Source organism: Hirundo rustica, chromosome 1 (genome assembly GCF_015227805.2).
Source record: "Hirundo rustica isolate bHirRus1 chromosome 1, bHirRus1.pri.v3, whole genome shotgun sequence".
NCBI lineage: Eukaryota > Metazoa > Chordata > Aves > Passeriformes > Hirundinidae > Hirundo > Hirundo rustica.
The window spans coordinates 61,775,633-61,802,956 of NC_053450.1; the positions used below are offsets into that span (position 1 = coordinate 61,775,633).

At 40.4% G+C, this 27,324-nt stretch overlaps 1 protein-coding gene across 3 annotated transcripts; it reads left to right on the forward strand.

The window, feature by feature from the left end:
- The first annotated feature begins 460 nt into the window (after nucleotides 1–460).
- Nucleotides 461–26,656, forward strand: STX17 (syntaxin 17). 3 transcript variants are annotated; one of them, XM_040069070.1, is made up of 8 exons: nucleotides 461–553; nucleotides 5,934–6,115; nucleotides 10,082–10,147; nucleotides 15,984–16,203; nucleotides 21,272–21,390; nucleotides 21,501–21,551; nucleotides 23,066–23,152; nucleotides 23,847–26,656. In XM_040069070.1, exons 2-8 carry the CDS (start codon nucleotides 5,993–5,995, stop codon nucleotides 24,084–24,086), a joined length of 906 nt encoding a protein of 301 aa, XP_039925004.1. In that variant the 5' UTR covers nucleotides 461–553; nucleotides 5,934–5,992; the 3' UTR covers nucleotides 24,087–26,656. The 3 variants fall into 3 exon arrangements, with proteins under 3 accessions (XP_039925004.1, XP_039925014.1, XP_039925024.1); XM_040069080.2 differs by having other exon boundaries at nucleotides 500–569; XM_040069090.2 differs by lacking the exon at nucleotides 461–553 and adding an exon at nucleotides 699–716.
- The last annotated feature ends 668 nt before the right edge of the window (nucleotides 26,657–27,324 follow it).

The following is a 27,324-nucleotide window of genomic DNA, read 5'->3' on the forward strand; positions in this document are numbered from 1 at the left end:
TTGGCCCAGAGGGTTGTTGGGCTCTGGAACGGGCTCCCCAGGGCAGTGGTCACAGCAGCAGCCCGACAGAGCTCAAGGAGCGTCTGGACATCGGGCACACGGTGTGCTCTCGGGAAAGATCCTGTGCAGGGCCGGGAGGTGGACTCGATGACCCTTGTGGGTCCCTTCTAGCTGGAGAATACTTTATGATTCTATGAAAAGCTCTTAAAATTTTGTCGGGAATCTTTGGGTCTCTTTTAGTAGAATAGTTATGACTCTTCCCTCCTGATAAGCCCTTATCCCAGACTCCCGGTACCCCCTTCCGGAGCCAGGACAGCTTCTCCGCCTCCTTCTCTTCCTCCTCCTCCTCCTCTCCGTCCCCTTCCCGCCCCCGACCGGTGGTTCCCTAAGGGAAACAAACACGTGGAGGATGGCCGGGGGCGGCGGAGGGGGTGTGCGTGTGGCGGGGGGGCTGGGCCGCGCCCCGCGGTGGAGGGGGAGCCCGGCGCCGGCTCCCGCCCAGCGTCCCGGGGCCGCCGGCCGCGGTCAGCGCCTGCCACACGGCCGCCCCATGGTGAGCGGGGCAGGGGGTAAGGGACGAGGGCGGCGGGGGGCGGAGGGAGCGGGGACCAGCGGGCAGCGGGGCCGAGGCGGCTCCGCTTTCGCTTTCACTCCCCGTGCCAGCGAGGCGAAGGGCAGGGCCGGGCCGGGCCGCGCCGGGGCCTGGCGGGCGCACGGTGAGCCCTGGGCTGGGCCGCTGCGGACGGGGCCGGCGGGAGACGCGGCGCGGAGCGAGCGCCGGCTTCTCCCCGCGACTGCCCGTTCTGGGCTTTCGGCGAGGCCGCGGCGGCCGCCGCTCCCCCCGGCCTGGCCCGGGCCCGGGGCCGTGGCAGAACGGCGGGGGCTCGTCCCGCTCCCGCTCCCGGCCCTGCCCGGCGGAGCGGCCGCGGGTGCCCAGCCGGGATTGCCCCCAGCAGCGGCTGGGCCGGAGGTCCCCCCGCGGTCGGGTTGTGGGCTGCTGATCGGGACAGAACTCGTCACACCAGATTGGATTGTCTTAACATATTTACTTACTTACTTATTTACTTGCTCTTTGCAGCGTAACGAATTGTTAAGCCTGGCATTGCCCAAGCTTTTAAAACTGTAATCCAGGAGAAAAGAGCTAGTTTAGTCCGCTTGAAGTCTTTGTATGAGGCTTGAAGCCTGTGTTTATTTTTTATGCTTCTGCGTTCTTAACACTCACCTTGCCTTTCCAGGGCATGGTGCAGGCAGGGTAGGCCTCCAGAAACCTGGTGGTCTTGAGCTGCACCAGGGGAGGTTTAGGTTGGATATCAAGAAGAATTTCTTCACAAAGAGATTAATTAGACATTGGAATGGGCTGTCCAGGAAGGTGGTGGAATCCCTGTACCTGGAGGTGTTTGAGGCAAGACTGGCCGTGGCGCTTAGTGCCCTGGTCTAGTTGACAGGATGGTGTTGATAGGTTGGAGTTGGTGGTCCCAAAGGTCTTTTCCAACCTAATTGATTCTGGGGTAAGACCAGACGTGTAGTCCTGTTACTACCGAGAATTCTATATTCAGGCTCTGATTGCAGGTTGAGCTGTTGTGGTCTCTTAAGGCCGGCGTCAGCCCGCTCCAGACTCACTCTACTGGTTCGGCTTTGTGCAAAAGGTGTTCACGTGTTAGTCATTAGGTATTTTCTGCCCTTTTGCAGCTGGCTTAAAGATACAAATCCAAGACAAAATGCTTGTTGTCCGCTCTGATTTCTCAAAATGCAGTCATGTGCCCTTGCCTTGCCTGGATCAAGTCTGTGTTGCCAGATGATCCACAAGAGCACAGATCTACTGGGAGCCACAGTCTGACATGTACAGCTGCTGATTCTGGATGTTCTGTGGGAGATCCTGCACGTGTGGCTGTTTCACGTTCCTTTGTGATCACGCTCAGGCTGGTGTCTGTGCCTTATTTCAGCCTAACAAAGTTATTTTCTTTTGATGCATTTTACAGACAGAAAGAAAAAGATATAATTTGGTCCTGAAGTGCAATTTGCCTGTAGCCTACCGCAGGAGCGTGTTCCTCACTAACTACAGGCCTCAGCCAAGTGAGCAATAGTGTCACTGCAGTTTTGGGGCCAGGACCATTTCACTTCCAATGTTTCAGGTCACCCTTGGGAGAAAGCTGTTGTACATCCTTATTTTCTAATTAATTTTATTTTCAGGGGAAAACATTTTGGCCTTTCAACCCTTATCAACAAGGCATTTATGCTGGAGGTACTCTTTCTAGCAGCACTGGGTGTCTAAAGTGTTGTGAGTGAATTAAAATCAAATCAGTGAATTACATTGTGTTTCCCTGGGCGAGCAGAACTCCTGAGGATTATTGTGCATTGTTGTACTGGGTTTCAATGGAGAACACTAGGCAGTTTAATGAAAGTTCATGAGTTAACAAACAAAAGTTCATGAGTGTTAACATTTGAGGTGTGTTAGCAGCATTTTCTGAAATTCATAACAAGGATGTTACCATACCTGGGAAGAATTTTACTTCTGGTTGACTGCAGCTATGTGACTTGTGCTGCTACAGCCTGCTTTGGATATGTCTTTTTTATTTACGTAGTTGACTGAAAGTTATTCTGCATCTCAGTCACTTCTGAATTAATGTTACTTCAGTCACTGATACTCACATCCAAGGACAGAGACAAATCACCTTCCTATAGAAGCTGAAGTTGAGTGCAGTGTTTTCACTTGCTTGAAGAGAGTGGTTCATAGGCCGGACAGGGCTGCTACTCAGAGGGATCTTGATGGGATGGAGATACGAGCAGAAATTCCAGCAGAGGCAGTAAGAGAGCCCTGCACCTAGAACAGGCTGGGAAGACTTGATGGAGAGCAGCCTTAGAGAAAAGGAACTCAGTGTTGTGGTGGACCACGTGCTGCTTTGAGGGCTGGAGCACGTGATAGTCTAGGAGAAACGAAGGTGAGTTTGTTCAGCCTTAGGAGAAGGTGGAAGAAGGGGAGCTCTTGCTGTTGAGGGTAGAAGCTGTAGAGCCAGGCTGCTCTTGGAGTGCAGATGGACAGTGGGATGAGGAGCAGTGGACACAAGCTGCTTTAGCTTCAAGGAAGGTCTTTGTGGTCATGGTTTTGTTTTGTTTGTTTTTAGCCTGGACAATAGTCAAACTCTGAAGGAGGAGTCTAGTGAGTGTGGGGTGTCCATCCATGGGGGTGTTTGAGCTGGACTGGACAAGGGCCTGTGCAATGACATCTGATTCAGCTTGCACTGGATGGAATGTGAAAATCCCAGCCAACCTAAACTGTCCTGTGATTGCTGAAAGAACAGGCCTTATTACTTTAGAAATGAAGTGTTAAAGTTATGCTTAGGAGAACACAAGTCAAAGTATGCAAGGTTTCCTTGAATTTGCATCACCAACAAGCAGAAATGCATAATGTTAATTTTATTTAATTTTAATATTATATAAAAATAAAAGAAAGTAAGACATTGCATTGATAATTTATGGCTTAGAACTTCTGTTGCAGAAGCTACTTTACTTTTTGAGAGAAAACTAAGCAGGAGACTGATGAGAATGTAAGGAGTTTTTATATTTCTTTCTTAGTTTTTCAAAGTTGCTTCACAGTGAATTTTAGGCAGCAGTGTCTTTAAGAGATTGGTAGACACTGTCATGGAAGTTACTTTACTGTCTGGAAATTCTTAATGAGAAGAGAATTACTACCCAGAGCCTTGCATGCAGCCAAATCCTCAGAATTCAGATCATCTACCCAAGGCACATGGCCATTGTTTACGTTAACTCTTCTTTCACGGTGCTCCAGATTGTAAGTCATCTAAACTACCAGTTTTGACTTTCATCACTCTCCAGATGTCATGAAAGGTTAAGGACAAAGTTATGGTGAATTTAGCTTAGTCTCTGCTGTATTTCTTCTAAGACAGAATGGGCTGTGTGTTCCTGTAAGATCGTGTTGTGTTGTATGTTTCAAGAATTTGCATCAACACTTCTTCAGGATGATTCAATATGAAGGAAGAGCATGACATGGCTATTAAATATCTTTAGGGAAACAATTTTTAATTAATTCTAGCTCATAAACTCGTGGATTAGTATATAAGCTGCCAGGAAATTAAATATGTGTTTGAAGAGGAGTACTGCAGTTTGGAGTATGATGCTTATTATCGTTTGGACATTATTGAAAAAAAATCAGTTCTAGACTCAGAATACAATGGTGATATAGGAGTGCCTCTTTCAAAAGTTAGGGACTGCATTGACCAAGGTATAATAGGATATGGTTTTTTATCATCTTGCATTTAAACTGCTGTTCTTAGAATGTTGAAAACAGTGCATCAATACAAAATACAAAAGGTAAAAAGTTATTTTTGCAAACTGAAAAGTGAGGTCCACTGTGTGTTTATTTGAAGGTCATTATTGAATGCCTTGGGTTAGAAGGGGATTTGTAAAGTTGCTTGATAGTGTATCTTTATAATTTGAGTGATTTAGCAACGACTGCAAAGTCAGTTGATGAAATAATTTCCTTTGGAGTTTCTGAAAAAAGAAAAGATGTGTAATTGCAACCCTAAAATTGACTTCCCCTAACTTGGTCTACTTTGAGTAAGCATTCAGCTTTCCACAGTTTTCAGCTTCTTTGTTGAGTGGAATAGATAAAAGAGAAGAGGCTCCTGTTAGTATTCTGTTCTTCTGAAAAATGCAGCGTTGTTTTATTTGCAACCATCTTCCTCCCTATACCAGAAGTGCTTTCTCTTTCTTGCCGGAAGATGCCTCCCACTTAGCTCCTCTGAGTTTGGAGAAGGTTTGTACGTGTGCTCCCTGCAGCCTGCACAAGGGGGCTGGGACTGAGCACTGGGCAGTTCAGCCGAAGACCCAGTGTCATCAGCCGGTGTCTGCCCTCATGTTCTCTCTGCCTGCAGGAATCACAGGTCTCAGAAAAACATCAACTCTCTCCTTCTGCGTTTTCAGACCATAGGTAGATGTGAGAAAAGTGATGTCTGGTTTCACTGTTGATAATATGTTTGGCTGTGTGAAAAACAGGAATGTTTTTTAACTTGTTATATTCTGCTGTGCCTCACCTATAGCAGGAGGGTTATACTGGGTTTATTGCTTTAAATCAGTTTAGTTACTGAAAGAGGAAAATTTTCTGATACAGTAGCTGATGTACTTCAGGTACTTCCATATAACCAAGTTAGCACATGTGTTTTTTACTGACACTTGTGACAAAACTTTCTCAGACATATCTTCTTTCCCCTTGTGTGCGTTCAGCATGATGGAATTCCTTTTGTTACTCCTGTGCTCTGTAGATAAATGCTATTGCATACAACACTACACATCTCTCTTTTAGAGAAGTGAAACTCAAAAATGATGTTTTACACTATGCAGAGCACAGAATTTGGGCTGCTTACGTACCTACTGGTCCTGCAAATACTTCAGCAGGCTGTTTATACCCTACGCTAGGCGATGCCTTAGTTATTGTCAGTAGAGAACACATGCAATTTGGAGTGTAAATCTTCATTCAGGAGCTCTTAACATGTCCAGGAAATGGAATTCCAAAATTAATTTTATTCTGGTGTCTTTTCAGGACACATTTTACAAATGTGTAAAGATTTGTAGATGATTCTGAATGTGAACTGGCAATATGTGAACTCCGATCAATCAAAGCATCTAATTGGAAGCTTTTTCAAACCTTTTCATATATCATTATGCTGCAAAGCATGTTTGCCTCTGCCTTAATTACTTTTCTTCTTGTTAGTGTTAGGCTTTATGAAAAATGATCCCCAAAGCCTGCAAATAAGTAGAGATAATACACTTAAATGCAAACATCCAGATATTAAGTATTAATACTGCTTAATTGTGGTTTTGGGGGATATGTGATCATTAGAAAGACTGATTTATTTTTGTTTTCTTTTAAAAGTGATTCAAGTTTACCTTTCTTGTTTAATTTTTTTGGTTTTTAGGGGTTTTTACCTTGGTGAAGGTATATTGGACAACTGTTGACTTGTAAGCTGCTTTTAGGATGTCTGAAGATGAGGAAAAAGTTAAGCTCCGCCGAATCGAACCTGCAATTCAGAAATTCATTAAAGTGGCAATTCCAACAGATTTGGAAAGGTTAAGAAAACACCAAATAAATATTGAGAAGGTTAGTGGTCACTTTTTACTATGTAGTTATTTTTGCATTATAGAAGCAGTCACGCTGAAAGATTATGTAGAGCTTTCGATGAGAGGTTGGTGACAAAATGCTTTGATTCAAATTTGGCTAAAGATGAAAGTTCTATATTTGTAATTGTGTGCACAAAGGCCCTTACATTTGTAGTAAGCAGTAGTTTGGTTGAAATACTTGTATGATAATTTGCATTTTTACATCTTTTACATGCATTTTAGCCATGAGTGTGTTACAGTACTTTTGTGAGCTGTCATGATGATTTTCTCTTCAATAGTTTTTGTAAAATTAACTTTCAACCATGTAAACCAAACATCCCTAGAGGTAAAAGGATAATTTTATAGAATCTCATCCTGTTTATTTTACAGGCTACTTTTAAGCAAAAATCACTAATTATGTCCAATTGCTTAGAGCAGCAACATTATTTACTTATGATGAAGCCAATATCTCTAACCTCATTTCATGAATATTGATTTAAACCTTAGGTTCCAGAGATAGTCCAAACAATTAATCTCCTAAATCACTGTTTGAAGAAACTATAAAATCAATATATAATGAAATTTGACCTTGAATACACCTTTTCAGAGGAAGTGGCTACCATAAATTCATCGTCATTGCTTCTCAACAACATGAGAGTCCAGCTGTCTGTATGACAATTGCGGAAGTCTTAAAAGCTATAGCCTCAAGAATTAAGTTCTCTGTAATTTTTCTTTCTTCTATGTTTTCCCCATGAAAATTCTTGTTTTCTAAAGTACATGGATGGCCTTTCATTTCAAGAGGGAATAAAATGCATGTGTATCCAGAAGAGATACAGCTGTCTGTAAGTCTCTGTTAGATAACAGCAATTGACTTGGTAGTACAGGAAGGTGGAGATTTTGTTTGGCTCACTGTCCTAAACTTTGCTGGGATATGTAACAATCCTTTAAAAAAAAAAAAAAAAGGTCCTGTATGACACTTTTTCTCTCTTGCTTTCAGTTTTAATTTCATTTCTTGTGACTATGCCAAAGGATGTTGCATGAAACACTTCTTACCTTTGTCTGGGGACCATTGTTGTGGTGCGAAGATACGTCAAGTGCCACGAGAAATGAGGGTATCTGAGTCTTCCTGCAGTCTTCCTGAGTGTGGACATCTGTATAAGACATTTCTTGAAGAGCTTTTAGCAGGAGATATTATGGCAAACTTTTGAGTTCTCTCCATGTGGACTGGTTACTTTTAAGGAGGGATGGAGGGGATCTAAAGCAGAAGCATGAAAGTTTCTTTCTAAAGAGGGCTCTCTAGAGAATGGACACAGAACAAAAGAGATCGAGTGTCTAAGAGTAACCTAATGCTTTATGTTTGTTATGGAATACAAACTATTTGGCTATAGCACAATTAAGATTAAATATCACAGAAATAAGGAACTGTAGAGTGATTTGGGTTGGAAGAGAAGCTTTAAAGATCATCTAGTCCAGCCCCCTGCCATGGGGTGGGAACACATTTCATTACATCAGGTTGCTCAAAGCCCCATCCAACCTAGGCTTCCAGTGCTGGGGCATCCACTGCTTCTCTGGGCAACCTGTTCCAGGTCCTCACCGCCGCCATTATAAAAATAATTCTTATGTCCGTTCTCAACCTCTAAGCATTCAAAAGCATTGGCCCTTTTGCTGTCCCTACAGGCCTTATTAGAAATTCTTGGTCTTTCTCCTAAGCCCTCTTCATTTATGGAAAGGCTGCAATAGGGTCTCTCAAGAGCCTGCTCTTCTCCACGCTGAGCAATCCCAGCTTTCTCAGCCTTTCTTCACAGGAGAGCTGTTCCAGCCCTTGGACCGTTTTTGTGGCCCTCCTCTGGAGCTGACATAACAGCTTAGAATTCCATAGATGCTTTTACTTCATGGACCTCCCTTACTTTTACACACATTTGTTCAGGATAAAATCATCGAATGTTAAGGGGTTGGAATGGACTTTAGGGATCATCTAGTCCCAAGCCCCCTGCCATGGGCAGGAGCACCTTCCAGTAAGCTCAAGGCCCTACCCAAACTGGCTTTGAACACTGCCAGGGATGGGGCATCCACTACCTCCCCAGGCAACCTGTTCCAGTGTCTTACCACCCTTGCAGTAAAAAATTCCTTCCTAATCTCTAACTTAAATTTCCTCTCTTGCAATTTCTACCTATTGCTCCTCGTCCTATCACTACAGCCCCTCACAAAGATTCCTTCTCTGGATTCCTGGTAGGCCCCCCTTCAGATGCTGGAAGGTTGCATTGAGGCCTCCACACAACCTTCTCTTCTCCAGGCTGAACAGCCCCAGCTTCCACAATAAATAATGTCAATACCATCTCTTCTCGAGCTTTGCTATCCTTGAGGCCCCCAGGGTGAGCATTGTCCAGGACTATGGTCTACTTTTGTGTTCCTTGACAAAGAGAAGTCAACAAGGAGGAATTCTCTGACCACATGAATGTCAGTGGGTTAAGTCATTGGATTCTTTGGGCTCGTCACTAGCATATTCTGAATTTTGAAGCAAAGTAATAATATATTAAGCAGATGAATGTGCTAAACATCTCTAGTAGAAATTATGAAGAGCAGTAAAGGTTTCCTGAGGAATTTTTCTTAACTGGATAATAGGATTTTTTTATTATTAGTTATTTGGACAATGTGTCATAGTCAGGTGAAATCAAATAGGTGATTTTTCCCTAAACCCCTTCTGTTAAGACCTCAGAAATTCATGTTTCAGCACTCTTTCAGGGGTGACTAAACTGGAGGATCTACTGTTGATACAGGGCTTTTCATTCATTTTATTTTAAAGAACACTGGCAAGTAATTTTAATGGTGTAGCAATTTATCCAGAGGTGGTTATTACTCAAATTCCTAGAAGAATGACGTTAATCTGACTTTTGTTGAACACTAACCCTTTTATCTTCCATAGCGCTGCAAAGTCCTAACATGAATGAACTTTTTGCTCTGAAAATAAGTAGTGACTTTAGACTTCTCCTTGTATTTTAGGAAGCTGAGTAACTTGTGATCCTTATTGCTGTGACATCTAAAATTAGGAAAATAATTATGGAAAGATAGAGGTTGTAGATAAAGTACTGGTAACAAAGCTCATTAAGAAATTGAGGAATTAAACTTTACATAAAAATACCCTACAAATAATGGTAAATAATTTGCTTTGTTATCTAAACAATTAAGTAAATATTCTAATATTGTAAATACATTCCTTGATAGTTTCAGCACACATTCCAGGAATCACAGCTTCTACTTCTATTATTTTACTACTCTTTTTCATGCTAAAGTCTCTATATTATTTGTGTTGACTGCCTGTGGCAGGGACTGATTTATTTTAATGATGAAAAGGTTGATATGTGATAATACACAGTTCTTTTGCCAAACTTGCTCTCTGCTAATGTAATAGTCTGGTCTCTGTCCCATGGGAAGTACTGTGTGGATAGTTTCCCACTGAAGTTAGTGAAGCTTCATGGAGGTTCCAGATGTGGCCTGGTGATTCTTGTAGCTGTGTTTGTAACGTATAAAAATGGTCAGGGTAAATATAGACAGCACCATTGTGTAATGAATGCCATTTTCTTTGTCAATAGTATTAGATACCCCGTTGTCCTGTATGACCAGTACTGCTTATCCACTATTCCACTCCTTTCTCCTTCTTCTGCCATTTGTTCTACTGCCCACCAAGTGATTTATGCCACAGCAGTGTCAGGATGCAATATCACTTGGGTGTTAAAAACTGATGCCGAAACTCTGGCTGTCTGTAATTCAGTAAAATACATTGTTCAACATTTTTCATAAAATACATTGCTATTTACCTCTCTAATTTTGCAGTGGAATTGTTTATGACTCAACTTCTTTACTTTCAGTTTTGGAAAATTAAAGTGATCATTTACCAAAGGTGGCTTTTTTTCTGCATATCCAGTTGGTAAAAATAGCAATTCTAAGGAGTCCTTTTGCTCTGTTTTAGTATCAGAGATGCAGGCTCTGGGACAGATTGCACGAAGAGCACATCAACGCGGGACGAACGGTTCAGGTAAGGGTGTGAAAATGTCTCTACTACTGTTGGGATTGAATTACAAACACAGCTCTGGTTACCTCAGGGATGGACCTTCAGAGAGACATACATTTGACAGGTGGGTTTGACAAGCAAACAAACTCTTGTGCTTTACTTCATTTAAATGTTAGGGATTTCCTAATTGTGTCCTATGACGCAAATGCAGTCAGAAATACTTCCATATTCTTGAAGAAGCAAAAGTTTGGAGACTGATCTTTTGCAAACTGTCTTCTTACATTATTAAATTAGAAGACAGCTCTTGCAATAAGGGATGCTACTAATTTTAAAGCATGGTTTCAGAGAGAACATCTGGACTACTAGTTTGATGTGCACATCTGTTGTTAGGTACATGATATCATCAAGGGAGGAAATACCAGCAGATTTGTCAGCACAGGCATCTCAGTGACTTCATCCATAGACATCCATAGCTCAGCACACAGGGAATCATACACTGTTTCTAAAAATAACTATGTCTTGATGACAGTGATGCAGAAACTCAGCCAAATGTCAGCTAAATAGCACACAGACAACGTACAGTACAAAATCAGTACAGAAGAAAACAAAGACCACGTCTGCAGCACAAAGTTTGCTGAGGCAGATAAAATATCTGGTGGCTGTAACAGCTGCACTGCCAGTATTCTGGGAACAGACCTGTGTTGTCCAGGAGAGGCATCTTGTGTTGGTTTCATAGGTGTTGTTCAGAGGAGGGACCTGTCTCTGCTACTGTAAGTGACCTACACTGCACGTAGACAAGCAGGATTTGCCAGCACAGGTGGCACAGTCCTAAACCATTGCTCACCATTGTAATACTGTGAGTTCCCATGTTTGTTTCAGTGTCCTACTGACTCTTGTGGGAAATTAGACCAGACTAAAAATGGAAAAAAAATAAACCAACCCCAAACCAACTCACCTCAGAAAGAAGAACTTAATCCTGGTTGAAAAACAGAATTAGATAGTAGACAGAGCTGGAGTTATGTGTCTTTTCTGAGGAATGGAAGGTGTCAGTGAGCTTTAGTGTAGATGATACGAAGTGACTCGTGAAATCCAGTTGATATTCCTGCTTATTGGAGGATGAGTGTGTATTTTGATTTTTCACCGAGTACTTTTGAAATTTTAATGCAAGTTTATTCTTCATATTCAAAGAGGGTTCTAAAGGTGGAAATTCTGTTAAAACAATGGCATTTTAACAGGTGTGATGTGGTAAGCCTGTGTTTGTTTTCTAATCTGTTTTCACATGAGTTGTGAGAAAGGCTTCTCTTGTAACTTTAAATTACCATTTCATAATTACCATTATCATTTCTTTAGCAAGACAAAAATCTGTCAATAATTAGAGAAAAATAATTGTGTTGAAGATGTTACTTTTAGATATTTTAAGTGCTTTAATAAGCAAACTGCTTATTTGTCTCTAGAAACATGTATATTTGTCTTGAATCTGAAGCTTGCTGTTTTCACTTGCAGTCAAAGTAAATTTTCTTAGGTTTTATTTAATCCTTATTGCTTCTAGCTCTGGATACAGATCTAGGTGCATTAAAGTGGTTCACATTCTGATACCCAGAGAGTAGAATAAGTATCTGGGGTCCATGCAAGAAGAGCAGACTGGCTCTTTGTTTTAATTAAATAGTTAGGAGTCTGGAGTACTTGATAATAAATTATATGACATGTAGAATTTGTTTGCTGTAAGCTGTTTAAATGTTTACCGATGGACTTGTGATCTGTTTGTTTGCAAAGAAATCAGATTAATTATTGTGATACCAAATGTTCTCTGCAGCACACACTTTGCTCTCAAAATTAGATGTTGTAAAAATACATTAGGAATCCCTGAGTCAATATTGACCCAAGGCATCCGCCACAGGTTTTAGACAAATATATGCACAGCCATTCTACTTTTAATCCATGTGCACATAATTAGCCATTTTTCTGAATTTTCAGTTTACCCAGAATAATTACTTCTGTTGTAATTTTGATGATGGTCAAAATGATAATAGAAGTATAGGTGAGCGTAAATCTGTTGCTCTGCTTTCAAGTGACTGGGTGCCACATTAAAAACTTCTGTAAAGGAAGGTGAAGAAAACAGATAAATCTTTGCACAGGGCATGAAGAGACCCTTTCAAAAATAATGAGAAAATAGCTCTTGTATAGAATGTATTAGTTTTTCTGAACATGCTGTTGTATATTTTCATTTTTAGGGACAGTCCATGGACTTCTTAAAATGTTAGGGCCTGAATGAATTTGCAGTTTTCTAGGCTTTGTCCGCATACATGCCAACTGTACCACACAATTAGTTAATTATTGCAAGGCGTAAGCTAATTTTGATGAAATGGCAATATTTTGTTGTAACATCTAAGGACTGCCCTGATCATTTTGGTGGTGATAGGAAGGGAAATGCTGCAGTTACTAAAGAGGAAATAAGATTTAAAAAAAAAAAAAGGAAAAATGCAGTAGATGAACAGTCTGGCTTTAGTCTGTATTCAGCCCACAAGAAGAGACTCTGTTCTGCAAAACATACTTAGGCTGACAGTCTCTCCACTGTTAGTGTTAGTCTAACCTGGAAAGCTGCTTGAGAAATGTTAATCTATTTTTTTTTTTCCCTTTTATGGTTTCTAGTTCAGCTGAAAATGGTTTACAAGTTAAAGGTGGTTTCTGATCAGCTCTTTTTTCCATAAATCTTCAAAGCTCAATTGTATGGCTCAGGTTTTCTGTGACATTTCTAAAATGATCTTCAGATTAGGTCCCTCTCTGGCATGCTGTGTAGATGTGCTGCAAAAGCATAAGGAGTACGGTAGAAAACTTTATTCCTGCAGGAGGTTCTTTGTGGTATCAGTGAAGGATCATGTAAAATCAGCTCAGTATTGCAGCCTGTGCCCATCTACAGGGTAAAGATATCCCTAAACTCAGAGTTCCTGTAACCTAGGCCAAGAATTTTGTAAGACTTGAGGGATGCAGAGTAGAAGTGAACTGTGTGGTAGTGATCCAAAAAAGCCAGATAACTTAGTGGGGTCTGTAAACGGGGGGGCAATCAGTGTGGTCTCTCCTACAATCTCTTCAGCAGTAGTAGGGTCCCAGGTAGAATAGTCTGTTCAGTTTGGGCACCACACTTTTAAGTGTGATGTGAATAAGGTGAATGCAGTCAGAAATTGAGAAAACAGGACTTCTTGTAAAGATCAACAAATGTGTTATTTTGCCCAAAGACTGCCCGCCATCATCATGCTGTCTGTCTGCAAAGATGGAGAGGATGGTTGCAAAGAGGACAGGGCTTGTCTTTCCCTGTTTTGAACAAAGAGGATTAGAACAGATTTAAACCTCTGGTTTAAACAGAGGTCAGAGAGATTTCCTTATGTCCATTAGACATAAGGAAATGCTATAGCATTCTGAATTCTGGCAGTGAGGTATGAAGGAGGTTGTAGCTCTTCATGAAGAAGTCCTTTCAAGACCAGATTAGAATAACAATTGACAGAAGTAATACAGAGACAGCAGATCCTGCATCAAAGGGATGACTTCCCAAGGTTTTCACCAGTTCTATTTTCCTACAGTTTTTGTGAGAAAACCACTTGAAACAAAGATTGTTGTTTGATTTTGGAAGTTAATAGACCAAAATTGCAATTATTTTAAAGAAAAATTCTATGCCGTTTGGATCAAATTTGCAAAGTTTGAAACTCAGGAGTTCCCATGAATGAAAAGAGAATTTTGCATTACCTTCCTCGTTAAGTAAGCTCGGTTTTAAAAGTGCAAGCAGTTGGGATAAGAGTGATACACTTTCATGCTCTACCTAGATATTAAACTCGGTACCATTAAAATTATTATGAGAAGAAGTCACAGTCATTTGCATATCCATAACATTTGTGATGTTACACCCTGGTGAGCTCCTGGCATGTATCTCCTCGCAGCAGGGCTGAACTTTCTTGCTAGGCTGAATCCATTCACCTTCTGTTTAATTGACAGTAAGTGGAACAAGAGTCCTCTCTTCAAAGCCACAAAGGAAGAGCTGCTAAAATTAAATTTCACTAAATAGGCGAATATCATTATCTGATTCCTCCATCTTGCTCAGAAATATTTCTCTTTGATCAGCAAGGTAATAATGAGCGGTGGAAGTGAGGATCAGTGAGCAGTTCATACCTCTTTGAAGCTTCTGTTCAGGATCTGTACAAACTCCCATCAGCCAGTTGTGTTGTGTTGGTCACTGCACAGACTTGTAATTTACCCCAGCAGCAGCTGCAGTGCTACAGATCCCAAGCAATTTAACTCAATTTCAACTGCGAAATTCTCCTTTTTCTTTAAAAGAAGCTGCTGTGATATCTCACTGTTGTCACTGTTCCACTAGTTTTAGTTCGACGTGTCTCTCTTTTTTTTTCTTTTCTTTTTTTTCCCCCCCCCAGTACTAGGGGCAAACCATGGGGGGAAGATACCAGGAAGCACGAGGTAGACGGAGCTGGGAAGGGTATGAGGAAAATTACTGGCAACCATGTTTCTAATTCAGCTCAATTTCTTCCAAAGTTGGGGTTTTTTTGTATCTCCCTTTTTTTAAACTGTCAATCAGTGGTTTTACTTGTGGTTAGTCTTGAATAATGCAGGCTAATTTGGCTAATAATACTCTTAACAAAAGCATATGATATAATCTAATCTAATCTTAGTAATTTGACATGTGATTGTAACGAATCAATAGTTCTTACTTTGGAAGCTTGTGCAGTGTTACTTCAACATGTTGAATAATTTCCTTCTTTCTTCTCTAATTAGAGTTTCTACTATTTTTTTCATAAATATTAAAAACAATTAATTCCACTGGTGTATATAAATAAAATTAGTTCCATCGAGATCTTGCTTTTCCAGATAGTCAGTTTTACCTTTCTAAGGCATTAACTGTACCTGGTTTGTATTATGGAAGAAAACCTTTCTGTTTCTAACCACTCATTGGTGTCAATCCATTCTCTTGTTTTGTTGTGAGAAGAATATTCAAAACAATTGGTAAATAATGCGACAAAGAATAGAATTTATTGTATCACTGTAAAGTAATGCAGATAATATATTTTTATTACAGTTTTTTATATATATAATTAGCTAAAAACTACGTCCTAAAGCAGTAAGTGGTGTAAATTTTTCTTTTCATTTGTAGGAAGAGAAAATGTGTGCATTTTTAAAACCCAGGCAATTAAAAACCACTTTATTTTTAATGCAGAAAGAAGTTTGTCTCATGGGAAATGCCTGTACATATATTCTTCTTGCTAGTTGTGAACAGTTTATATCTTCTCAGAAGCCTTGTAACTAAAGAAGTATTTACATGTTTTATTAAATTTGATATTCCAATCAAATATATTTGTCCTTCATCTGAAAAAAAAATTAAAAGAAAAAAGTATTCTTTCTCCTTTTCCCCTGAAATTGTCTTCACAAAATGGAAGTGATCATTTTGAGGTAGTTAGGGGTTGTGAATGACTGTATCCTCAGATCCTGTGATTAGCACACTCAGTACTTATTATAAAAAAGGCAAATTTTGAGAAGGAGTCACTTACTTTACTTGGATATCATTGCAACTTGTTGCAATTTGTGTAGATACTTTGGCAAAGACCTAAATTGACCAGAGAAACAGAAATAACTTCAGTGATTACACGTTGAATTAATTAGTTAAATACTTCAATTGAAACCCAAAATAAAACAAACTGACTTGGAGAAGTGGATAAAGTAGAAAACTGACGGCCAGAAAGATCAAAATAGTGGTGGTGATGTCTTCAAAAATATTTCTCCCTCGATCAGTGCTTCCTAGGCACTAGAGGTGTCTGATGTTCTCACGCAGTAAGCTACAACATAACTTTTAATGCTCTTGCAGCAACTCCGTGCCAATATGAGAGAGATGGAGAAACTCTGTTTGCGAGTCCGGCAAGAAGACATCCTAGTTCTGCAGAGAATGATAAATCCTGTTAAAGAGGAGGCTTCAATTGCCATTAGGGACTTCCTGCAGCTGCATTCTGAATCTGCAAAAGAACTTGAAAGGGAACTCAAAGGCCAGGAGGATGCCTCTTTAACCAGATCTGCAACTCTAGGACAAGGTAGTCGAATTTAATTTCTATATTTATTGGGTCTCTGTCATTGTATCCAGTATGCAGTTTCTCTGACTAGATATAAATGAAGTAAACAAATGAGATTTCAGTTGAAGAGTATTGTTAATGGAGAAGTAGATTTCTTTCTTGACCCCGTACTTTTGTCATGACCTGTGACTGAACTTTGATAAGCAAGAAATGCTTAAATATCTTAAAAAATTCAATATCTATGGCCTTCTGTGTCAAAGATTCTGTAGCCCTGGATCTTGAAATAGTGGACTGTTCATAGGAAGCAAAATACTTACATTCCTGTTTCAGGGATCGTGTGCAAGTAATCATTTTGGCCATTTTCACTGAATTAGTGAACAAATACCAGGAAGATTTTTATATGACAGTGTAATACAGCATTGCTGGAATATATGGAAAAGAGCAAGTCCCTAGGTAAAGAACATCTCTTCTTGTAGCATTTTAACTTGGTAACTGACAAGAAAGGAGTATAAAACCATTTAAATAAAAAATTTTGAAAACACACTGTGATATGCTAGAAAAATGATGTTTGCTGGTCTTCCCTACTTTCTGTATAAAACATCTTTCAATCTTTGTTCTACTGTTCTGTCTTCAGGAGAAGTCTCTATTATGCCCTGGTGCTGGCTGGTGCTGATGATCTGTGAGAAGGTTGCTTACATCAGGATTAAACGCTTCCACATACCTATAGTTAGTTTGATTGCTGCAGTAGCAGTATTACTTAAAATGATTTGAGCATTTCATGTGTCTTGAAATTGAAAGAGCATTCTTAGTCAGGAGCACTGTAGAAGAACCTGCTGTCAGATTTGATTTCATAATCCTTCTTGTTGCTGCATGCAGAACTACAAGAACTCTTTCAAGTGTGATTAACAAGCCAGTGAGCCTCGTGGTTGAGCAGGGAGAAAAGCAGATTTGACAACTGGGCTTGCTTTCAAGAATGTCATGTGCAGTAGTATCAGAAAACCTTGTGAACATGAAGATAAATCAAACACAGAGCCATAGAACCGTTTGGGTTAGAAGGAGCCCTTTGACAATCATCTAGATCCAAGCTTCCTGCCATGGACAGGGACACCTCCAACAGACCAGGCTGCTCAGAGCCCCATGCAACCTGGCCTTGAACTCCTCCAGTGATGGGGGCACCCACAGCTTCTCTGGGCAGCCTGTGCCAGTGCCTCACCACCCCCATGGTAAAAAACTCTCTTCTTACAAGGCCAACAGAACAGACTGAGTTGGCCTCTGACGTAAAAATCTCAACCTCTTCAACACCTTCAACATGTTGTAGTTGGTTGTTCAGTAGTTTGTTCTAATATCTTCTTGGATTTCAAAGCCTCGTCTCTTGCAGTCCTCTGGGACCAACTTATTCAAGTTCTCAAAAATATGCTTGAAATTTCAGAGGCTGTTTCTTAAAAATGCTCTAGAGTAAATTTCATCAGACCTTCAGACCCTAAATAGGCCTAGCTCATCCAAATATTTTTCACCTCTTCTCTATGTTTCAGCCTATCTCTTTCTTTCTTAGTTAAATTAATTGCATCAAATACCCGCTTAAAACTATCTTTTTATCTGGCAGTGCACTTCCATGTCCTTGGTCTTCCTCTAATTTCAAAAACATGGACAGAAACCTCCTTGCTACCATTTATGCCTCTTGGTAGTTGCAGTGTATTTATGTCCTGGTTTTCCTGATATTAACATTCCGTGCTTATGTTTTCCTTTGTACTCATATTGTGTGTCAAATTCTCGACATCCAGGGCATTGAACAACTCTTGCTGAAGCCATAAACATCTTCCTCTGCATGAGGACAGTTTGATGTCATCTTCAGCGCAGCCTGGTTTTTAGTGTCTGCCAGCGATTCAGCAGTCCTTTATCTTTTAGGAACTTCTTGCACATAATTTCTATTAATCATTTTCCCCAATTTGCTGACATCTCTTTTGTGAAGAGCTCATTGTCTTCAATATTCAGTGATTCCCTTCAGATCTGTTAGCCATTACTTTCAGTCTCTTTGTGAGCTCTTCTCTGTTATAATAAGAACTAATTTTAAGATATCTCTTCTGTTGGTGACTTTCTGCAGTTGTTCTCAGTACATTCCAATATTTCATTGGAGAGGCTTTGTCCTGGCTTACTGCTTCTCTGTTTTACACAATTACATAGGTGGCAAATGGGAACTAGAGTTTAATTTCAAAGAACAGGACTGCTTCTGAAATCTGGAATACCTTGAAGTACGGAGGACATTGAGTATAACAGTACTTCAGAAGGGCAAATAAATTTATTAGAAAGTTGGGGATGAGAAGAGCAGAAAAAATATTACTGGAATGACAGGCATCTGCAAGTCTGCTCAGGAATGTGGAAATAATTCACCCCATTTAAAGTGAAACAGACAGACAGGGAGACAACTAAATACAGATTTTTTTTTTTCAAGTTTGCCTGCCTGTGCAAGCAGCCCTGTTGAATTGCTAACCCAGACACAGTATATTGCCTGTTCTTTTGTATTTAGAGGCTGCAGTCCTGACAGCAAATCTTGGCTGTTGATCTTAATCACAGGAGGTTCAATACCTGCCCATTCTTTGTGGCATGTTGCTTCCCATCTGGTAGAGAAGGAAGGAGTTTACAAATTCAAATCTCCCATTTAGAAGGCATGTCAGTGATATGATACAGTCCCTTCCCCCATTCACCATCCTCAACTGACAGCCAATAGAAATGGAATTTAATTGCATATTAAACAAATACTAACAAAAGATGAGACTCCACTCTTAAAATTACTAAAATCTTTTAAGCAACATACTGAATCTTCCAGAGCATTAGATTTTTATCTTGAGTATAATGAGGTGTAAAGCTCCTCTGAGAAATCTGCAGAGGTGTTTTGTATTATTGTATTTCTGTGGAGATGCTGTATAAATGAACTGGTGGAGTGACTTCCATTCTCAATTCTATTAAAATTGCTTAGACTTGATAAAAAGTGAAGTGGTGAATATAAATTTCTTACTCCTACTTTCAGCCCAAATGTGACCACTCTTACCCTTCCTGTTCTTTACCGTAGTTTCTTAAAGAGAATAGAGAATTTTCATGAGGAATTTTTTCTCACTGATTTTTAATTATTACAAAATTATAACATGTAAACCTACTTAGAGTTTTAATTTCTCTGGAATGTGTGTCATGCAAAACTTTGGTATCATTTATATGTTTTCAAGGATATGCTTATCTACATTAGATCAGCATAGATTGTTAGGAACAGACCAGGACAAGATCTTGGGAGGAGGTAGTTTTACTTAGTGCGATTTTTATTTTGCTTTTGAATAATGAATATTTTAATTTTAACCAACTTAGCATGCATGTGGCTGATTAGGGCATAAGAAATTTAATTTTGAAATAGGATTGTGTAGGATTGAAATGAAATAAAATCCTCAAAACCCATGATAAATGTCAGACTATGTGGCAGAACAGTTTTCTTTAAAAAATGCACACATTTGGATATATAATTAATTATATTGAAAAGAGGAAAGGAATATTTTAGAACTGAGTATACAATCTTAATTAATCTGAGGTTATTAATCAAAAATAAGTTCTGGAAGAACAGGTGAGGATTGTAGAACATGAAGTGCCTTCTCTGTCTGGATTCTTAAAAGAAAAAGGGTAGGAATAATTAGAAAGAAAAACAGGCCCAAATTAAGCCCCCAAATTGCTTAGTGCATTTTTGTTACTCTGCTAACTTAGTAATTATGTCTAAATATCAACTTCATTCATGTTAGACTTCTACTGAGCTGAGAGCAGGAAGATTGCATCCTTAATCTATTTTGATATATTGGGATAAAAATGTTGAGAAATGGACAAAAGTTATGAAAATGTATAATTTTTATTTTATCTTAATTCCATTAATAAGCATGCACTATTACTGACTTTTTTACGAATATTATTATCTTTATTTGTTTTCCATTGGTCATATCTGTTGTTGTAACAGTTGCATAATATTATTATCGTACCTTGGCACAATCATTGTATCTAAAGATTTTAATACAGTATTTACACTTCAGTATTCTTAGATATATCTAACCAGCCTTCCCCATAATAAGCTTTCTCTTGGGACTGTTTTCCCAAGGAAGGAAACACCAGTGTCCTACTGAAGGAGCGATCTCCCTTCAGAAATTGAAGTTGCTTGAATTGAGATGATCTTTGCACTGTGTTTACATGCACACCTTCTCCAGTCTGCCTTTCAGACTCTCAAGCTCTTCCTCAGTCCTTGTATTCACAAGCCAGACTTGTTATTTTTCTTTATTGCCACTCAATTTGTTGTCCACAATTCCAGGCATGCCCGTGACATCCACGGTGGCTCTGACTGGAGGAGGTGTGTGTGTGCCTGTTCATTGCATCTGCTCTCCCCAGTGCCACCTCACTGTCTGCCATTCCCCGTTTTTAACACCATACTTCATCCTAATGACTTCTGCATTCGCTCCGGATGATTTAGGGAGGAACATACTTGAGAATATCTCGTGTACAGCGCTGAGCTGCAGATGTCTGCCATCCTCAGTACCATTTACCCAACTGATCCAACATGGAATGCTAGGCACCACATTGCTTGGGTTTCACTGCTTTTGTTTTGAAAGCTTTTTCCTCCAGTTCAATTCCCAGTGGCTGAAAGTCAAACCAGTAGTGTGATAATCAGTCATAAAGTGAATAACTGTCCGTTCAGTTTTGGGAGCACAGCGTTTTTTGGTGTCGTACATAAATGAAAAGTTTTTGTCCCAAGCTCAGTTTTCTCAGCCTGGTCGATATGAAATGAATTAAATGACCTTGAATTCAGGAGTACAATTTAGTATCATTTCAGGACTGGTTGTGAAAATGTGCTGATAGGAATGAATCTATTTCTTTGTCAATAACATCCTTTTAAGAAACTGTGTAGTGCTACAAGGCTTCTCCCTATATGATCGTTTTTGGGGCTGTTGCTTGGCTTGAATTAGTTAAGGTATTGGGTTACCCTTGAGAGACTTCAAGAGTGAGAAAGTCTGCACAACACCTGCATCCTGGTTCAGTGCATTTATTTATGAATATCATGTTTCTCATTCAGAAACTTTATATAACACAGAAGTGAAGGATGGCTCCCAAAGTTTGATCCAGATCTACTCCCGCCTTCCAGAAATACCTCAGGAAGAAAATGCAGCTGAGTCCTGGGAAAGTTTAGAAGGGGTATGTTGGAACTCCCTCCCTTCCATGCTGGTACTCTTGATTTTAGCAACTATCACAATTTAAAAAAAAAAAAAATTAAAAACAAAATAATATTTGTTTTTTATTCGCAGGACTTGCTTGAGCTCAGCCAGTTGGTGACTGAATTTTCTTTCTTAGTCTGTGTAAGTACAGTTCTGCATTCTGTCCTACCGTATCTCCCACAAAAATAGGGTGACTCCTAGGGGGGGACAAAAGAAGCTGAGGATGTGTCTCTCCTGTGATTCAGGCTCTGCCAAGGTGACGCTTTGAGGAGGCAGCACTAGTGCTGGGAGTTGCTCCCAAGTTCTTGTCACTGGAGCAGCTACGATGTTCCAGCCAGTGCCTGTGGCCATGGGCTGAACCTTAGCAGAAGCTCTGCAGTGTTGACTGCAGACCTCTACCCGGGCCCTATTTGTTTTTACAATTTCTAATTGTAATTGTGGTGTCAGCTTTTAACTGCACAGGGGATGTGTTTGTCAGGTACCTTTTCTCACTTAATCAGGAATGCTGGAAAAATCCTCACCTTTATCATGCCCTTTCTCCGCTCTCACTGCATTGCCAAAATGTCGGTTCCCAATGTTTAGTTCTTCCCGTGCCGTAGGGAGTTTATTCTCATCTCCTAGGAGAGTTCTTTAATCTCCTTGCTATTGGGTTACTAGGGATAAATAACCTAGCTTTTATCTTTTCTGCTGAGTATGTGCTGCTTCATCTATACAAAAAAACCCAAGTAAGAACCATTACACTAAGGTGGGACTGCAAAAATGTTCTTTCAGTACTCTAAAGGTTAAAGGAAGAGCTCCTGTTCCCAGGACTTCCTGGATTTTGCACTTTAACATCGTTAGATGTAATAGTAAGCAATCTAAGGTGGGTGGACTACATTGTAGATGAATACCAGAGCTGCTGTACTCAGCAGTTTCTGAATTAGAAAGAGGCAAAAAGTTCAGAATGGCTTTTATTTTAAGCTGAACATCAGCCATCTCATTATTCTGTGACATAAAACAGCCTGCATACTGCTGAGATTAGAATAAGGGCAAACGAATTCACAGACCCCTTTATCTTCTGCTCCAGGGTTCCCTGGGAGAGACTGCAGGGGAACCTGACTGACTGCATTTGGAGAAAGGATGGAATGTTTTTGTAAAATCAAACAGTAAAATATGGAGCAACATCAAGTATATTTTCTGTGCTGTCATTGTTCTATAATGTCATAATTAAACACTACTTAGATTTCTTGATGCAGCTTTGTACAGCTTTGTATGTTGGAGTTAGTACTGATCTTATAAATGCCCTTTATATAATTTTTTTTTGAATGTGAGACTCAGCAGGAAATAAAACAGGCTAGTTTGGATTATTTTTCCTTTCAGAATGTGAATTCCTCTATCCATAGAAAAGATTAGTAATAATTTGTTTTGTTTTCTCTAACTGCAGCAAGGCAATGTCTAAAATCCACTCCGTATTATTACTTAACAGTTTAGATTTTTTAAAAGTGAGTCTGTAGTTTCAGCAGAGTTTATCAGATGCTAATCATGGAGCACCACTAAGGCTGCTGGGTGCAGATGAAAGCTGCTGTGGGGCCCTGATTACAGGCATTAAAATGGTGTGTATTGGCTCACTGCTGCTTCCCAGCAGGTTCCCTCACTCATAATTCCTTTGCATCTAGTCCCAGCAGGAGAAGATTGACAGGATTGAAGACCATGTCAACAGTGCTGCTGCGAATGTTGAAGAGGGAACCAAAAACTTGGGGAAGGTAGGGATCTGCTCCTGCTGGTGAATCAATGGTGCTCTGCCTCCCAGCCACCCTCTATATTAACCCCATTGATCTGCCGTCTTTAATGCTGAGGGAACCAGCAATTAAGGAAATAAGGAAGAAATGACCCACAGGTAGCAGGGGAAAAAAAAAATCAATCTCTCTTGTAATTTTCTATAGCATCCAGGCTGCTAGAAAATACAATTATTTAAATTCGGGGGGGCCTTTTTAAACACTATTCTGATGGTTACTTTGGTTTACCTGTAAGGACAAGTGCAGTCAGTGACTGACTCACAAGAATCACATAAATATTAAACAAGAGGCTGATGATAACCTGCCATTTTCCATCCCGTTCCATGTCAGTTGCTAAATAAACCCCAAAGCTGGAGTCAGGCCCATCACTGAAAAGTCTGAGCATTTTCTCAGTGTCTGACTTAACAATGGCGACCAGGTAACACCCAGTGTACAAAGCAGCCAGAACTGTGTTCGCAGCAACCAGACTTGGTTCACAACTGCATACACAAGACAGCTGATTTTGAATTGGTTTTAGCATGTTCTGTCATACTTCTTTTTTAAATACTCATTTGTAAAGTTTATTTATCACTGAGCATTCAAGTCATTGCCAGGAGCAGTGAGGGGAAAATGCACATCGCCACAGGCAAGTATTCTAACTATTCTTTTTTTTCCTTTACAGGCTGCAAAATACAAGCTGGCAGCTCTGCCTGTGGCAGGTGCAGTCATTGGTGGAGTGGTGGGGGGTCCTATTGGTCTCCTTGCAGGCTTCAAAGTAGCAGGAATTGCAGCTGCACTTGGTGGTGGGATTTTGGGCTTCACAGGTGGAAAATTGATACAAAGGAAAAAACAAAAAATGATTGAGCAGGTCTCTTCCAGCTGTCCAGAGCTTTCTCACCAAAGTGCCAAAAAATCCAGCTGAAGTATAGATTCTTTATGGCCAGGAACTACAGTGTAGTGGCTGAGCTAATGACAGACTTGCAGCCTTATGCTTTATATACAGGGCTGAGTTGTGTGAATTTTGATGACAGTTGTCTCTTGGGAGGGCTGAAACAGTCGTGTCAGAATTTCTCTTTTCAGACGTGGTGACATCAGTCCTTTGAAAATTATATGGATAACTTTTAATTACATAATTCTTAGGTATGCTATATTCACAGCTGTAATAATGGGTGACAGGTGCTTCATACCAAATTTGCACAAAGTGTCTTGCAGACAATGCAAAGAGATACTTGGAAAATCCTAGTGCTTTCCCATGAATGCCTAGACAAGCTGGAGCTTTTATTGGAAGTGCTCCAAAGAAAAGGAAATAAATGCCATCATTGTTTCAAGCTCATAGTACTTTAAATTTACTTCCATTTATCTGGATTCCCAAACTCTTCCTGTGATTTCCCAGGATATGTCTGACTATGCCTGTTTAATAGTGCACAGGGAAGCATGTGGTGTCATAGGAAAAGGTGAGAATGTTGGGTGAGCAAAGTGGAAAAAAGTTATGTATCTATCACATCTGCCTCCACCAGCCATATCAGATCAGCACTGGAAGCAGCTGCACCCCTCTCCAGGCAAGACAGTTAATTTGTAAACTCCCCACCTTGCTTGAAAGCGTAGTTATGAATTAACAGTCTAAGCAGCAACCGTGCAGTGCTGCTATTGGAGGGTAATAATTTTCTATAGCCGTTCAGCATCTTGGCTTGTCCTGAGAGCACCATACAGGATGAAGAGCCAAGCTCTGGCATTCTGAACCTGAAGCCTCACATTGCTGAAGCAGCACTTACTGCAAGATGCTGCCTTTGTTTCTGGAGCCCAGAACGCCCTGGTGGGAGAGCTGAACAGCTTCCCTGGAAGGCAGTGCTGCAGCCAAGCCCACTCCCTGCACAGGCTGTTTGTCCCTCAGGGGTGATGTGAGGCCCCAGGTCAGCAGAGAAGCAGCTGGCAGCCCCAGAGGCAGGAACAGGGTCGGTAATGTCAACCTGCTAGAGCTTACAGCATAAACCACCTTTGTTGGGGCAGCTGCACTCTTGCTTTACTCTCCAGTGCCAAAACTTCTGCTTCCACCCACACTGCAGTGTAGCTGCTCAGCCTCTTCAAGATTTTGGGACATGCTGTGAAGCCTGTATGGGGTGGGATGCTGACAGTGCTTTTGCTTGCTTTTTATAGTGGACACCTGTTATCTCTACCCTCCTTATGAAGCCTTTTGCTTCTGGAGCTTCCATTGTTAAATGCAGAAGTGTTAACGTGTTGTTATTGTCATATAATTGTACAATTGTCACATAATCTACTGTTCTGAACACGGTCCTACCTCCACCCTTTCAGGACATTTCCCACACTACTGCTGCTACTGTTTGGGGCAACAGAAATGAAGGTTGGGAAGCTGCTTTTTAAAGTTTTTAGATTGGTTGATTCATCCTGAGCTCTGCTTGAGCTGTTTTCTGAGGTGCACAGAGAAGTCTGTATTGAGGTAAGGCTCCCTAGCAGGGAACACGGTCCAGGGAGGTGTACTATAGAAAGAGCTCATTTTCAATAACCAGTACTTTGATATCATCACTGGAAATCACTGTCTGCTAATGACAGATGATGGGGGTTTGTGCCTAGAGATACTGTAAGCAACTGTTAGTTACAGCACAAATAACTTCTTCTAAGCAGTGCTTCCTTATCACATTTAAAATACTGAAATTGCTATCAGCCAGAGCATTATGTCTATTTTAAGTAGGTCTGAGATTCAGGGAAATAATATGTGCAAGAATAGTTTTCACAAGTAATTGGAGACATTGTCAAAACTGCATGTGTTGAAGCCTCAGTGCCTGCACTGGTAAAATCAGCTGGAGTGCAAAACATGACCTGAGTAATTCAGCTCATGCTCCTGACAGGCAAAAAGCCCTTTCCTTTCAATGCGTCTACTTTGGATGTAAACACAGTTAATGACCTTGTGACAGCTTCAAAGTAAGGCTGTTCATTCCTTTGATACTTATTTTCGACTTTTAAAGGAAGACACTAAGAAAAAAAAGTGTTCTTAATCAGAAACTGGTTGATCCTTTGTATGATTTTTAAAATGCGTTCTCTGCTTTCCTGCTGTGTGATGTGAAACCTCGTGCATTTAAATGACAACAGCCACATCGGAGATGTTGTGGACTCCATCCTCTCCCCTCAAACTGGAATAATGCCAGGACAATCTAAATTCATAAGACTGAATTTATGAATTTTATATATACTTATACAAATTCAGCTTGGTGTGCACTCGTTTTATGAAATGTCTACCACAAAAACTATTCTTCCCCCTTGCGTCTTTGCGGAAGCAATTTAAAATCATTGTGTACACTCTAGATGTGGGAGACTGTTATTTAAGCTATATTTTAAAATAGGTGGGTTATTTACATAGGTGAAGAAACATCAGCATGTGAATAACCAAACTAGCAATTAAATTGCTAGGCAGGTTACTCAGAAGAATTGTAAGATATAAATAATTCTTTCAGACCAAATAAAAGTTTTTGCCTATGAGACTGGTTGGAGCATTTACTGAGAACTCCAGGGTTTATTTCCTCAGCATCTAAAAGATTAATCCCTCCCAAATCTTATATTATTAAAATAATTGCATTACCAAGATACAAGAATCCTGTAATGAGTTCCCAAATCCATACTTCAGCTATGGAAATATTTACATTGACTGAAATGAATACAGGTTCTGAAAATGTCACACACATCCAGTAACTCGTACACACACAGTAGCTCAGAAATGGACACAAGATCAATGGAAAACAGTTTGGAATGATTTTGTTCCCTAAGGGGATAACACTAATATTTTTGACAACTTTTCCTGGAAAAGCTGTGAGAAATGTTACAGGGAGTGGGAAGCTGAGCACCAAATGGTTAAAACCACCGATGCATATGATCAAAGTGCAAGGGCTCAGTCTGAAACACGGCTTGGATTTTGACAAGCACTTGGCTCTCTTGAGGCAAAATCTCTGTATCACCAGGTAACATCTCAGGTGCCCCTCAGCAGCAGAATGGGCAAGCCCGGCTCAGCTTTAGCTGTTCACCCTCCTGCCTGCAACGAGAAAAGGCACTCGAGCACTGGTGCAGCGATCATCAAGAACCCAGGAGAATCAGGTCCCACTCCAATGAATGCACACCAGAATTACTTGAGCATGTAACTGTCATAAAACGGT

Excerpts from the sequence above, each read along its gene's own strand:
- STX17 (XM_040069070.1), top strand. The coding sequence starts at position 5,993 with ATGTCTGAAGATGAGGAAAAAGTTAAGCTCCGCCGAATCGAACCTGCA. Across the intron at positions 6,116-10,081 it reads ACCAAATAAATATTGAGAAG|TATCAGAGATGCAGGCTCTG; the intron begins GTTAGTGGTCAC and ends GCTCTGTTTTAG. Across the intron at positions 21,552-23,065 it reads AATTTTCTTTCTTAGTCTGT|TCCCAGCAGGAGAAGATTGA; the intron begins GTAAGTACAGTT and ends CTTTGCATCTAG.